This window comes from Augochlora pura, chromosome 10 (genome assembly GCF_028453695.1).
Source record: "Augochlora pura isolate Apur16 chromosome 10, APUR_v2.2.1, whole genome shotgun sequence".
In the NCBI taxonomy this organism is placed as follows: Eukaryota; Metazoa; Arthropoda; class Insecta; order Hymenoptera; family Halictidae; genus Augochlora; species Augochlora pura.
Window position 1 is genome coordinate 20,951,258 of NC_135781.1, and position 14,833 is coordinate 20,966,090.

General features: G+C 40.1%; 1 protein-coding gene across 1 annotated transcript in view; it reads right to left on the reverse strand.

Moving 5' to 3' along the window:
* Otp (orthopedia homeobox) overlaps positions 1-12,035 on the reverse strand; it is a 45,901-nt gene extending 33,866 nt beyond the window's left edge. The window contains exons 1-3 of the mRNA XM_078192488.1: positions 11,959-12,035; positions 2,441-2,578; positions 31-212 (exon numbers count right to left, since the gene is read on the reverse strand). Coding sequence (XP_078048614.1) covers positions 31-212; positions 2,441-2,578; positions 11,959-12,004 — 366 coding nt within the window. The 5' untranslated portion in view covers positions 12,005-12,035. The remainder of the gene's footprint in view (positions 1-30; positions 213-2,440; positions 2,579-11,958) is intronic.
* Positions 12,036-14,833: the final 2,798 nt, after the last annotated feature.

Genomic DNA, 14,833 nt, shown 5'->3' on the forward strand with positions numbered 1-14,833 from the left:
GGAGTAGGATATCTTATCGATGATACTCACTTGAACTCGACTCTCCGTGAGGCCAATCTTCACGGCGATCTCCTCCCTAAGAAAAATGTCCGGATAGTGCGTTTTATTGAAACACCTTTCCAGCTCGTTCAGCTGGCCCGGCGTGAACCTCGTTCGATGCCGTTTCTGCTTCGCCGGCTTGTCATCGCCTTGTCCGATTCCGGCCGTGTTTCCTGCGATATTTTTCATCATCTTTAATCCCGCATACCATCGAGTTCTCTCTGAGCGTTTCCGTAAACTACATAAACAATGAAGCATATTCTCATTCAAACACTGACTTATCAATTTCTTTGATTGACCACGACTTGTTTTCAGTGTGTCGATGGTATCGCGAATGGCAGGTAATTAGATATACAGTGATTTACACTGATTTACATTTTCTTATCAAGTATCTTGTACAAATAATACCGTAGCTCTTTGTGAACAAACATGTGAGTTATTGTTTTATAGAAGGCAACAGAACTTTTTCGAGGAATGAACTTCTTATAATTTCGAAGATTTTCTAGGCAATCCAGTAATCCTAATCATGCTGCCTCGAAATGCGAAATTAAAATGAATTAATCGTCAGAACTAGATTTAGATAACAATTATTTATTTTATTTCAGGGAAAGATATTATTAATGAACTTTATTAATTATTTAGCAATGCAGTGTTCAAATAGCACTACTATTTACTTCGTTATTATATTAACTTCAAGCATAATTTCGCAACAGAAAATTGGAAGCAAGACATCGTCACGAGTTTATTGTAGAATTTAAAAACAATTAGCGCTTAATAATTAACCATTTTACTTCACAAGATAAGCCTGACGAAGCTCTACTTGGAACCGAAGTGTTCCAAGAACCAGCTAATGTTTCTGCATTGTAATGCAGCGAGTTTTCACATCAATGCAATGCAATGGAATGGAAACTATTGAAAATAGCGAAGTTAGGATAACAAAGAGATTTATAAAGCCGAACGTTTACACGGCTTTCGTGTCTTCAGTTATTTTGAGCCCGACGATATATCGTCGGAATAGCAAGCATCGCTGTCTTAAAGTGACGGGAACATCATTCCGTGAAAGCTTTGCCGGAAGTTCAAATACCCTATGAAAAATATATTACACGAAACAATATTAGTTGGTTGGACTGACATAATCTTCGAATAAACTGTACCCTACTAGTCATAAAAGTAATCTGATGAAACTAATCAAACAGTGGGGAAATGACGTCAATCAAAATAGCCAAGATATTGCTAAATTTTCAGCTCCTTAAATGCTCTTTATCAACATTTGATCTCCAGCGTGCAGCACATGTATGCATTTAGAAAATTTGGATGAGTTTCTTTCTTATTTTGAGCCTAATAGGATTGTTTAAGGAAAATCAAGTTATTAAAACGGAAACAATAATAGAATTTCACAGAAGAAAAGTTTGCACTACGTTTAAAATATGTATATTCCATGGTTTGAATGGATTGATGCTGCATTGTTTATGGAGTAAGAAGCAGCTTTCTGCTACGTTTTAATGCAACATCGTAAATTTAATGCTACTATTGGCTAAATCATGGTTTCTCCACTTTCTTGTCTCATTCGTTTCGAAACTACCTCTATTATAAATACTTCTAAAAATAGCTGCGCGTTAACTTTCAAAAACGAAGTAAAAATGTGAAAGAATTGAAACAGGACCCACCAGTTGTCTCGAGTAGCAACGTTCAAACACTGTGGCTTACAGAGGTTGGACAGAATAAAACCAGTCTAGGACCACTCTTAACAATGAATACCGTTTAAATTTTCTTAAAAAATTAACACATTGAGTACCGCATTGATCGCATAGGGGTGACATCGATTTTTTACTAGATATCAAAGTTCACTTTTATTGGAATATATTCAAGAAAGGCAAGATACCATCCACTGTGACATAGCTTAACTTTCTAGCTTTAACTTCATTAATTAAGTTTCTTTCATTTTGCAAGAATTTTTATGGTCGACTTATTTCCTGTTTAAAGGAAATTTAAGCGTCTTTTAAGCGTATAAACAGATGTTAATTTCAACTCTCATTGGCTCAATTCAGAGTAGTTGACTCTAATTTTAGCGCACTTGTAGGGTATCAGAAAATAGTCTAAACATCGACATTTTTCAGGTTTGTTTTCGGTACATAACATGTCCATTGTACAAGTACAGAAATAAAAAGTATTTCAGACACGTAAGCAACGTTTTCTTTTCTAACAATTCGTCCAATCCCTGCAGACACACAGCAATCACCGTGGCTGGCAAATCCTGAACCGTTCAAGCAGTCAAGTGAAGATACGGAAAACGGCATCATCGGACAAAATGAGAGTGACACTGTCGGAAATAATAAAGGCTGCCAAGGCAGCGGCGAGAAGAGAAAGAGGATCAACGGGTGGGGACAAAGTGATCGCTTACCCGTGCCAGCCATGATCAATTCCTGATGAAGCGTGAGGCCACCGCCGGCGGACAGGCCGGTGCCCAAATTCACTCCGAGAACGGGAGTGTCCAACTTCTCGTGCCTCTTCAGGTCCTGTGCATGAAGATCCTTCACTCCTGCGAACACGAGACGCGAAAAAATCATGGCATTACACAGACCGTTTCCTCTTCCTTTTTCTGGTTCCCCGCTACCCTGCCACGGGCCCCGCTCCGTTTCGCTGCTCTATGTAGTTTAAATTTGTGTAGGAGCAGAAGCTGACCGGCCGATGGTGAGGGGAACACGAACCACTTAGCACGAAGGTGCGAGAATCGTCACCGGCCTCCGGCTTCTAGGCGAGCAAACACACGGACTTTGGGCCCGTCGTCATGCACGCACTCACACCTCCAGGCAGTCACGCTGGTCGTTGAACACTCTTCCATCGCGCGCGAGCTGCCGCGAACCGTGACGATCCTCGTACCCTGCCCGTGCCCCTGCTTGTGCCCGTGCCCGTGATCGACCGGCGGCCATCGCGCCTCGTTCTGCTTTGTCGAAGCTGCTTACGCAATCGGCTAAACTAGTTCCCCAGATATCCCGCTCGACGCCTAGGGACTTTTCGATAAGCCGCTCTGCTACCCTCGCGCGCCGGAAGTCGAGGAATCGCGACGCCATCGCGGACTCCGACCAATTTTCAGTACAACCTCGTTACGCCGTGTCGAAGACGGAAGATAATCTGCTAATTGCTTTCTTCTTTAGATTTATTAATGAGAAAATCGCTTCTTTTTGCCTTTTATCGCTTTACACTGTGGCGTTACATGATCATCAATGGACAGCGAATTTTATGCACTTATGAGAAAAATCAACGGACGGAACAACGGAAACAGTTATAATTTTAAAAGTATTATTATATTCTGTGTATTGTTATGGTCTATCCAGCTTACTAAATTTATTAACAGTTAAAATATATTCTTACCCGAGTTTTATTTATTGTAATTTAATGATCAACTGTAGCTTTGTTGGAAAGACTCGAGTTATCAACAGATTTAGATAGATGACAATCCGCTAATTGATTTCTTGTTCAGACTTGTTAATGAGAGAATTGCTTCGCTTCATTTTGTAACCCTTTATACCACCGACATTCGTTGGCCGCTGTGCCCTGAGTAGCTATATTTCAAAGTTTTTAATAGCCAGATTTAGATACATGATAATTGATGCCTTGTTAAAACTCACTTGTAGCCGAAAATATTACATACCTTCATTTCGTAATTCTTTACGCTCCGAACTCCTAATGTTGATAATTAATTCAATCGTATAGAGAGAAGGCAATTTACTAAATGATTTCTTTCTTGGAAGCACAGATCAATCGCACGCTAATTCGCAATTTTAGCAAACATAAAAAAAGCATAAATGTATCTTGTGCATTAATAATTAACACGTTAAACACATTAATAATTTCATATATTTTCGTGTTGGCTTAATTCCTGTACAAAAGAAGAACGAATAAAAAAAGGCTGTAGTATGTATCATGAAATTTGTGCCCATCATGAATCAATTAAGCGGGAATGACGCGCAAGACGTTACCACGGCATATCGTCTCAACTCGTTCACATAAAATCTGGCGCGTGGTTAATTAAGTATCAAACGACCTGTCGAACGAATCACAAAGTTACACACGATTCGGAACGATAATATAGTAACGGGCGAGAAATTTTATTGGTTACATAAATACCACGCGCCCGGCAGTTTTGCATCGATATTTTATAATCCCGGTTGTTAATAGTGATTCATTTACAGCCGAGCAGCCCGTCCCGGCTGCATTCAAAATGTTTAATACAGCCCGGCCAGATGCATAATACCCGTTACCGGTCTGGAATTTCAATGGGTGTCGCGGTGTCACGTAAATAGTTACATAATTTCGGGTTACATGCTTCCGGCGAGGCGGTTCTCGCTAAGTTATGCAAATGCCAGTACGAAAATCCGTTTCCGTTTTTATCGGCGGCTGATATTCCGGCTAGCGTGTGCGCGTTAATGCAATTTGTGCATCCGATGAATAACGAGCGGGTACACGACGTGCAAACTGTTCGTTTCACAAGATCCTTCGCGGATTATTGCGAACGATTACGGGCGACTTTCGTTTTCGATCGACTGCCAGTCTGGACCATCAATGTACAGTGACGGGCGTAAGTGGCAGCGTCTTTGTCTTGTCAAGAATACCATCAATTTATGATAGGATAAATGTTAACTTAAATCCCTAATTGGAAAAGACTTGTTCGTGCGCAGTACTGTAAATAGTGCATCAGATTGTCGTTTCCTTTAATGATCCGTACATAGTATAAATGGAAATAAAGTGACACGTTCATTAGAATCAGCTCTTAATAATTTTATGTATTTATAATAACAATGGGCAATTAACCAGTTAGTTGTTACTGACGAGCCAACTGTTTAAGAAGGATATATACAGCGATGTTCTTTATTAAATTATGCGTGTTTTTAAAGGTTACGTACTTAAACAAGATATGAAGAAAATCAAATGTATACAGAGAGTGCGATAGATAATTGGTTAAAGTATAAAACAAAAAACTTAGAAAGATATTTACACCAGGCTTATATTACTTTTAATCTACTACAACTATTAAAAAGAGAACATAAATTATTTATATAACTTTCAGTTTTGTAATTAAAATAGAAAATGAATGTTTATCACTCGGTACGAATTTGCACTCTCCCTGACACAATCGCCGGTAGTTTACTTTTTTACTCGTCACTGCACGTCGCGTCGATCGGCTTTCCTCGAATATTCGGTCCGCAGTTTTTCAATAATTAATAGCGTTCGGCGCGAAACTATTTCGAGTTAGACAGACGCTGCCCTCGGAAATACGAAAAGCGTTCGAAAATCCGTACCCTGTAGAAGTCGCAGACAACCCGCAAAAACCGGTCGTAATCGATCGTTAAATATTTAATGGGGCAATTCCGAAATGAAAATCAATTATTTCAAATAATTAATTAGGACGATAGTTATGACTGCCGACAGTTTTTCGTCGATCGAGGAGGACCGTTAGGTGTCTCGACCACCACGCGAGCAGGTTTGCTCAATGGGTACTCCGTATGAATGAACTTTATGACTGGTCTTTATTTCCGTTTTAGTTTTACGACTCCTGATGATTTTATTTCGATTTCGCTCGGAGACCCGGTATTTATGAGCACCCTCGCTCTCGTCCGAAATTCGGTGGATCTCTTTGATCTCTTCGTCCCGTTCTCTCTCCCTCTCTCCCTCTCTCTTTCCTCCTTCGAAAGAACAGAAAGATAGAACAGGTACCAGATTTTTCCATCAATTTTACAATAATTTTTTCTTACAGCAGAACATACCGCCTCGGCGACTAAGAAACAGAAAGAATAAAAGAAGTTCGGTTCACCACGAACTACATATGAAGAACAAGTTTTCGTCGACTTTCAATTCGTAATGTAATCATCAGTAAAAATATTGTATTTATTAATAGACTGAACGTATCGGTTGTGGTCATATTAATGATTAATATGAAACCCACGGAAATATTATTGAACTCTTGTATCACATAAGAAATGTGCAAATTTTAATAGTACTTCTATAATATTTAATATAATAATAGTTACAATAATAATTTAATACCTTTAATTTCGTTATCTAATTTGCAATGGGGTAACAGAATCATTAAATAATTATTATAGCACAGAAACAGTAAAATAATTTTACGTTCATTGTAAAAAAACACACAACTCCATGGGTTCTTTACTAAAAAATACTTTTTGCTGTGTCGATATATTTAGAAGATAAATTTTGTTACGCGTTTTATCGATCGCATTGTGTGTAGTTTTTATATGTATAAATATAATATAAGCATTTTGATATAACTCGTAGGAGAAGTATATTTATTATAAGATGTAAAATTACCATTTCCTTCTGACGTGCATACACGTCGTACGCAGCTAACAGGTTAAAGTTCTCTTGATGGCTAAGAATTGTGGCTAACTACAAATAAAAATATATGGATAATAGTACATATAGCCAGAATCTGTGTACTGACCACAACCGGTACATATAATCTAACACACTGCAGATACGCACATGATTATACTCGAAATAAATTCTTAAAAAGTGCATTAGTTCTCTTGTATCGTATAAAACTACTCATTGTATTAAACAATTGTGATTTGCGACCCCATAAACAAGATTTTTACTCCTCGTAGCTTTTTTGAATCGACGGTTAAAGATTCGGCAATAGATCTACAGTCTAAACTCTTACGGACGAAAGCTTTTTAAAGCACTGTAAAGAATTCTCTGGGAGGACTCCATCATACATCAAAATCTTGAACCTTTTTGTTACCCAAGTAATGAAACTATACGGTGATAATCGCCCTCGAAGGGTTAATTTGGGATAACTAGTTCGCATAATACAGTAAAGTATCAAATACAGGTGCAGATCTGCGCGAAATTGTCCCGAATGGGTTAATTATTATTCTAGAGTTATTAGCCGAGGTTTAGAAGCGGAGGACGGCGATTGTGTGTATCAGCAACTCTTTTGTTTGCCCGACGGTGCTTTACCCTTTATTAGCTCCTAGAAAGATTATTTAATCCTATTGCACCTGATCGGATTATCGGATTTTTTAATCGAATTAAAATGATAATACCTAAGGCTGCGCAGAGGGTACGTCGCGCTCGATTATTTCCGTGTCTTCTTTTTTTCCCCGTTTTCGTTTCGTTTCGATGCGATGCGAGACCGTAAAAACTGGTTGCCCGGGGTCTGATTCAATATACCGTCGACGAAAATCATTTCAATAACGACACCGAACCGCCGGCATCGACGCACGCTTAAAAATCTCTTGATTGACAGCCGTCCGGTCGAAAGCGTCTGATTAATAAATTCATAAATCACATTACCAAGCCCAAAACGGCGTGATGGACGCACTGATGCCGAACGTCGCGATCCCGATCGACGACTCGTTGTCTGAGTCCCATCGACGATGGCACCAAATGCAATTAATCCGAGCCGTAAAATTACTTCGTCCCCATCGCAGTTCTGCCGGGAGAATTCTCAAATTTACAACAACTGTTATTCATATTTTTTTTACGAATAACTTCCAAAGTAAAACGAAGGAACCATATATAATTGTGAAAAAGTTTTCAAACAGCTTACATTTAATCAAAGTTTAAGAAGACAAAATTCGAAAATTCTTAGAACCAGGAAATCCCAGGGAAATGAGCGATATTTCGCTTTTACAAACAAAATATCCCTACTGTTTTATAGCGAGGACGACGAGGAACTGATTTCATATTAAAAAATAAAGCGGAAGTGTAAAATAATGTTTGTTCGTACAAGGCTTCGTCCCGAGGGAAATCGAGTTTCAAATTCGTCTGATCGTGACGCGCGGCTTCTACTTAACGCGAACTTTCGCCCTCGACTTTCTCGCAAACCGAGTATCATTGTAATAACATGCCTCCAGCCCTAATTTTTCACGCAAAATTGTTTCACGTAGGTAAGGTAAGCCGCAGCTCATTCGTAGGGGACGAAACCGTGGACAAGACTCGCGCGCCGCGATGAGCCCGAGTTGAACGCGTCGCACGTCGCTCGGTTTCTATCGGTAGCACCGTCCCAACTCTAAATCGTTCCTTAACTTTCCGCCTAATGTAATCAGTGTAGAGGTAATTAAGGTCATCAAACTCGAGAAGCGGTTTCCTTGAGCGGGAGGGAAGCGAACGAGGCCGGCCGCGCCGCCACGTGTTATCGGTGCAAGTTTTTCTGTTTTACGTGGAACCAAACTTTTTCCCTTTTCTTCACGGAGTATCCGACTCTCTTTGGTCCCCGACCGGCTCCAGATACCTGGACACACGTAAATCTCGAAGAATTTTAGTAAGGAAAGATACCGACGTCAAACTTTCGCGGCGTTTCAACAGTCGAACGCTTCTGCACTCGTTTTCAAACTCGCGGCTCCTTTGAATTTATTATGCAGCGATCTAAGTGAATGTATTTTTGCTAGACTACCCTTTAATTTGTAATCATTATTTAGTTATTTATTTATATACGGCGAAGCCTATTAGAACACGTAATAGAAGTTATTATTGCGGTGGTTAAAATAAATTTCTCATTTGATTTCGGCATTTAACAATAGACACCAGAAAGATGAATTAGGATGCAGTAATTCGTTAGGGTTGTAATTCTTGTTATACGATCCGAATAAAGAATACTTAAAGTGTTTCTGTTACTGTTGACGGAGCATGGAAGTTTGTACAAAAAAAGCTGATTACAATTCAATAAGTTATTCAAAACTTTAAAAAGAAGCAACAATTCTCTCAGATTCATAAAACTTTAGGTCTAAGACGCACATCATAGACGCACAGTGCTATGCAATTATGATAGGTTATCTTTATGGCTGAGAATTGTGAATAGCATGACAGCACAGTACAGTAAGCTCCAACTGCCTTGTTTGGCGTGTTTCTGTTAAAAGGATGTATTCAAAAATTCAGTATGCGTGGTTGCGGAGTCTCGGATGTACATAATTAACGCTTCGCAAATAAATATAATGCCTACTGCTTATTATACAATAATATTAATTATCATTAGCCTTTCTATACGAAGCTTTTACAAATTTAATACGCATAATAAAAAATTATAGCATGAAATTAAAAATATATTAACAAATAAACTGTACATCTTTATGCAAATTACGTGATGTTTGTATAAAATCAGGGTAAATGAGAATTTGCAGCAAAACTGTGTTAGAAATGTTGTTGATCTTTGTTAATGATTTTTAATACATATAAGCAACGATGGAGTTGATTATTTTTAATTTGAATTGAAATAATTGAATCGGAACTAGGACGGGATTTTCCGAACATTTTAACCGTAACAAATGGTGCCGCAAATGATTCATTCGAGGGTAAAATGATGTAAAAGTGAGCTTAAAATATGTATCGTGTAATGGTGGGTAATAAATGAAATCGTGCGAATTATGCGCATTTGTTATCTGGGTGAACAGCGATTTGTAGGATCTGGTTCATTTTGCTGTTGTATATTTTACGAGAGGGTATAAGCGAAGCATATGCTAACGATTAGTGTTAAAATAGAACGTGGAAGACATATTTCGAGCAGTTTCCGCCGATCTACCACCAACTAAATTTTGCGTAATCATCATGAATCGCTTTTAAATGTAATAAAAGAAATTAGGGAAATATAAACGTGGTTCTGCATGTTATCCTTTCTGAAGAAGTAATTGTTAAGTGCCAAAGTTAATTACGCCCTAATCTATGAGAAGCGATTCGAAAGTATAGTACCACACAGCGCCGACGGTCGGAGGCTTGATTCGCATGCGACTGTAAACCTCTATAATAGATAAAATTAAAGGCTGAAATCAGTAATTTACCGCCGTTTGATGTCTGTCAATGTCACATCTCAACATGATACATAATGAAGCTACATCATACCGTGATCGAAACTATTCAATAATAAACGATTATAAACTGGAGTCACAGAATTTTTGTGTCGTAGTGTAAATAATTGTGACGTAATTAGTCAAAGCTTTAATAGTTCACTAATTCTCATGTAATGCTTGTTATCATCGTTAAGATTTACGCACGATAGTAACGATCATGGGCGCGAGTGACACCCCGTATAATGTGAAGAATTGATTCTTTCCAAACCTGATTATATTTTTATTTACGCCAGATTTTGATTTTGTTGGAAGTTGGCAAGTAATTTGAACTGTAGATTCAAGGGCTCATAATAGAACATACTTCGAACGAAATTTTATTTCAGAATTAAGTGGACATCGGAGGAAGCTTCTTGATTTGTTCGTTCACTAAATGGGACACAAGTTATCTAAATTGTAAACACATTCTGCGGTTTAATGTTTGAATAACGGAGACCATGGTTCGCCGTCGCTTAGGAAGAGCCACCCACTCTCGCAGATACTTAACAACCTTGGACGATAAAAAAATTCAAACCAGCACGAATTCTGTCGACGACATTATAAATCGAACAGTTACCGAAGAGGTTTCTCTCGCTTTTCGTTTCGTCGAAGAACGATGCAATGATCGTTCTTATTCGGAGAGGTAAACACTTACGCTAGAAAAACGACCAGTCGGGTTCAATGGTAGGCAGCTAAATATTGCACAAAAATAGCGGGGAAAGAATAATGACACGGGAAAGCTGCAAAATCTGGCATCAATCTTTCGCATCCAACTCCACGGGTCAGCAATAAAAAACCATCTATCGTTCCTCCACTCTTCATAGTTCATATCCTATTCAAAATTGTTTCACAAAAAAAAAACTAGACTGCCGTTAAGAGTCAGAAACAATCTACCAATAATTTAACATGTATGTTACTGCAGACAATGCGGTAATACCGAAGGCTAACTTCTCTATGTTATTATTATCTTAGTGACTAATTATATTGATAATTAACACCGAAATAATATTTTCCCTTGAATTTACTAGTTCAATTGCTTTATTAATTTAAAAACTTGTTCTATAATGTGCAATTCTCTCATTCGCAACAAGTTCCCAGATTTTTCAAGTGGGAAAGAAATCTCACAGAAGCTCTTACGAATCTTTAGCACCTTATTCACTTCAACCGTTCTCAATATTAATAATTAACTATTTATAAAACAGTTCTAAACGTTAATCAGAAATGCATGCCAGCTCAAACAGCCCTCCATAGTGCAAGTTCATTTTTCTTCAAGTTTTTCGAAGAATAGGAACTTCTGTCCACACAAGATTGCTCATTCGACAGTTTATCTTTGTGCTCAATGGAAAAGGTGGTAGTTTTCAGAATTCACAACCGTTGACTTAGCGTCCAAAGATCGTACGAAAGTCGGAGAAAAGGGACATTTGCGTTATACAAATCTTTCACAACTGCTTACGCAAACGCTGCGAGGAACTCTCCATGTGAAAAGTTCGAGGCCACAACCGAACCTACGAAACTGTCAAACGTTACTCGACGTATTGAAGGATTAGGATGCCGATTTTTAGTTCAATCGTCAGTTTGAACTTTTGAAAATAAAATACAAAAGATCCGAATTTTTAACACAAGCTGATATCAGACTGTATTCAAATTTAACAGAGATTTTTTCAAACGTACATCTTCCAGAACGGTGCGCACAGTTTCTCGAGTTCTACTCATGCAATCGGTTACAAAGAACGGTAGTCTTCGCTGTAAAAATTACTTCGACATTGACGATGAATTTTTAGAAAATTTTCAGAAAATGTAAATAGTAAAGTGCATGATCTTCTTTGAAAGATGGCGTTAAATGCCTGAGTATTACATACAGTCTGCAATCTACTAAAAATTTTCTTTTAAAATTGCACATACCTTATTCTGAAAACAACGCGCTTATCCAAATGCACTGTCCATCTTTTTCACAGTTTAAATCAGATCCAATCAAAGTACCAAACCTCGCATTAATGGAGTGTTTACATTTCCCGTAGCATTCATCTCGAAACGGTCTACTTGCGAGATGTTTTACAGGCTGTCAACTGCGGCTACTTACCGGTGATACCATGAACGAAGCCGCCGGCGGAGATGTTGTTGAGCATGCCGGTCCCGGGGAGCGTAACCCCGCCACAAAAAATCGCGGAGCCGGAAACCCGCGTGTCACCGCGAAACGTCACCTTTGAAAGAAGCGCCGTGAACCGTGTGTATCACAAAGGGATGCTGCGATTTAGCGCGACGATGCAGTAGAACTTCGAGACGCAACCGAGAAACGGCCCGTGCCCCAGCAAGGCAAACAGCGGACTGTCTGGCTGCCATATCTGAGCTCCCCCACCTTCGTCGAATCGGCGGCGGTGGCCCTCACTCTCTCTGTTCACCACGAGCCGTCCTCCTACGCGCCTCTTCTTTCATCCCGTGGCTCCCGCTAGGCCGGTCTCGCTCCTGCCATCGGCTTGTGGGCGTGATATTAAATCGCTGCTACGCTTCGGACTCGCCGCCAAAGCCAGGGCCGTATCTAGCCCCGAACTGGCGCCGAGGACGGCACGCGGAGACAGAAGCGCGACAATAGTTCTTTTACCCTCTGAAAATCAAATTTTCCTTTCGAGTCTCTTGATTGCTAAACTTAAACTGAAGAAACTGAAGTTCGAAAATGATCGTGCTAGATTAAAAATGTGGGATTTGGATAAGATATAAAACGATGTCGTTCCTAAAATGCATTTGAGGATGGTATCGTAGTCCTAACGAAGTTCATAATATTAGATGAGGCGGATTGATGAAATCGGCGGACTTCCGATAGCGTTTTGCGAGGCAGATTAAGCGACTGTGGAACGAGACAACGAGAGAGGGGTAGAGAGAGAGAGAGAGAGAGAGAGAGAGAGAGAGAGAGAGAGAGAGAAAGAGAGAGAAAGAGAGAGAAAGAGAGAGAGAGAGAGAACGAGAGAGAGAGAGAGAGAGAGAACGGGATGGCGAAAGACGGGTAGAAGGAAGAAAGAGAGGAGAATAAGAAGCGCGTGGATCGGGCTCGCCGCCCGCGACGATAGGGATGAAAGGCGAAGAGAGACAGTGGCGTGGAAAGAAATCGAGAAGCAGTAGTGGAAGCGGAGTCTCTGCTCGCAGACTACGGTGGTTGGCGGGGCTGTCCATATCCCGAGGTAAACTCTATCCAGGTTACTGTAGTTTAGCTGTCTCTGTTTTGCGGTAGGCGGTAACCGCCGCGGGCGCAGCTCCAATGAGCGAGTAGCCCGCCCTCTGGATGCCCCACTAGCTTACCCCCTGCCGGAGATTTATTGAAATTTTATTTTTATGGCCGGTGAGCACGGCGTCCGGTTGATGCAGGGGGCGGCTGGGGTGGCGAGGGGACGAAGAACAGGAGAGGATTCCTTCTCCTTTCCGCCAAGCTTTTTTTCCGCGTTTCCAGTGTCCTCGTTCCTCTTCCGTCGGCCACCCTCCATGCCAGCCTCGCGCCCTTGTTGCTCAGCAAGGCAATGGTACCGCGTAGCCTGCCCGCTTTATTCGCTGCGTCCTTTTAATTCAATAGCTACCCCTTTTTATAAAGTGCCAGCCCGGAAGACGGAAGTCGGTCGCGTCAACGACCAAGAAGACGAGTCCGCGAACATATCGGGGCCCAGGTATTGACGCGCATTATTATATCCTATCATCCTTACTATACCATCCTGCCGACGACGAGTTGTCGCTCGGGGGTAGTATAATGCGCCCGTTCAACCGGGATATTTATCGCGACGATTGGGAATTACGGTCCCGCCGGACTATGGAACTGGGTGAAACGCGTCACGTTTCCAGGATTTTCGGAAACCTCCCACACCGTTTCTCGAGAGTCTACGCCATCGTTATTACTCCCGGTATCTCCGTATCCGTTCCGTCGAATGTACCATTAAATATTTTAAGGGGAAAGGATCAATTTCGATACGTTAAAACAAGGTTTGGAAGGTACTTTGATACAGCGACACTAGTTTCTATTAGGATTACGTCACTGATACTGATCTTAATATTTTCAGGTAACTTTCTAAAAATGAACATTTTTAGTAATTGTACAATTAGAAATAATTTAGATCACTAAATTTTTTAACTGTACTTCTAGGGATACAAACGTCAATTTTATTGAAACTATGCGGAATATCTAAGTCAGTATAGGCATTTATCATTGTATTGTTATGTACGTTTTAAAACTGGCATTCAATCAGTACATTTTGAGACAGATCCGTTGTTTGATCCGAAATTACTCTTATGGCACTCCTGAAGTAATTTTAAACCTACACTGTTTGTCCATTCCATTTATTTTTTTCAAACGTGTACCTGGAAATCGTAGATTAATTTAACAACTTAGTATTCAATACTTTCTCCAAAGCTAAGAGATTCCGGTGAAATAGTCCACATCAATTATTCCCAACGAGTGCTGTAGAGAAACCGATCGATTAATGTATCTTAAACTTTCGTGCGATAATTAAGTAAAGTTGATTGTTACAATTACAATATTACCATAAGAATTGTCGTTACGCGAACATAAAGCGCACGATAGTATCGTGGCTTTGAAAAGGTCAACTTTTTTGAAAATCATGCTCCGCTCCTTACTCGAGAAAGTGGAGACCTCGGGGAGACGACACGCACACGTGCCAAGAAGCCATATTGCTCGGGGGAGCGGATGTCAAAGAAATTTAATAAACACGGCAGAAACGCTTCGTCAGTTCGACATTCCTGCATTAATATGAAAATAATTTATAACGTAGAGTTAATATCGGAGACGTTGCGCTTTGAGAGAGCGTCTTCGACGCTTTACTCATCGGACGAAACGAAGAACAAGAAAGTGGCTATTAGAATATTCATCTTCCGGTTCAGTTTTCAGATCGTATGCGCGGGAAACGCACGGGTTGTATCATATTGTCATTTTACTAGACGTTATGAACAGCCAAGCTCAG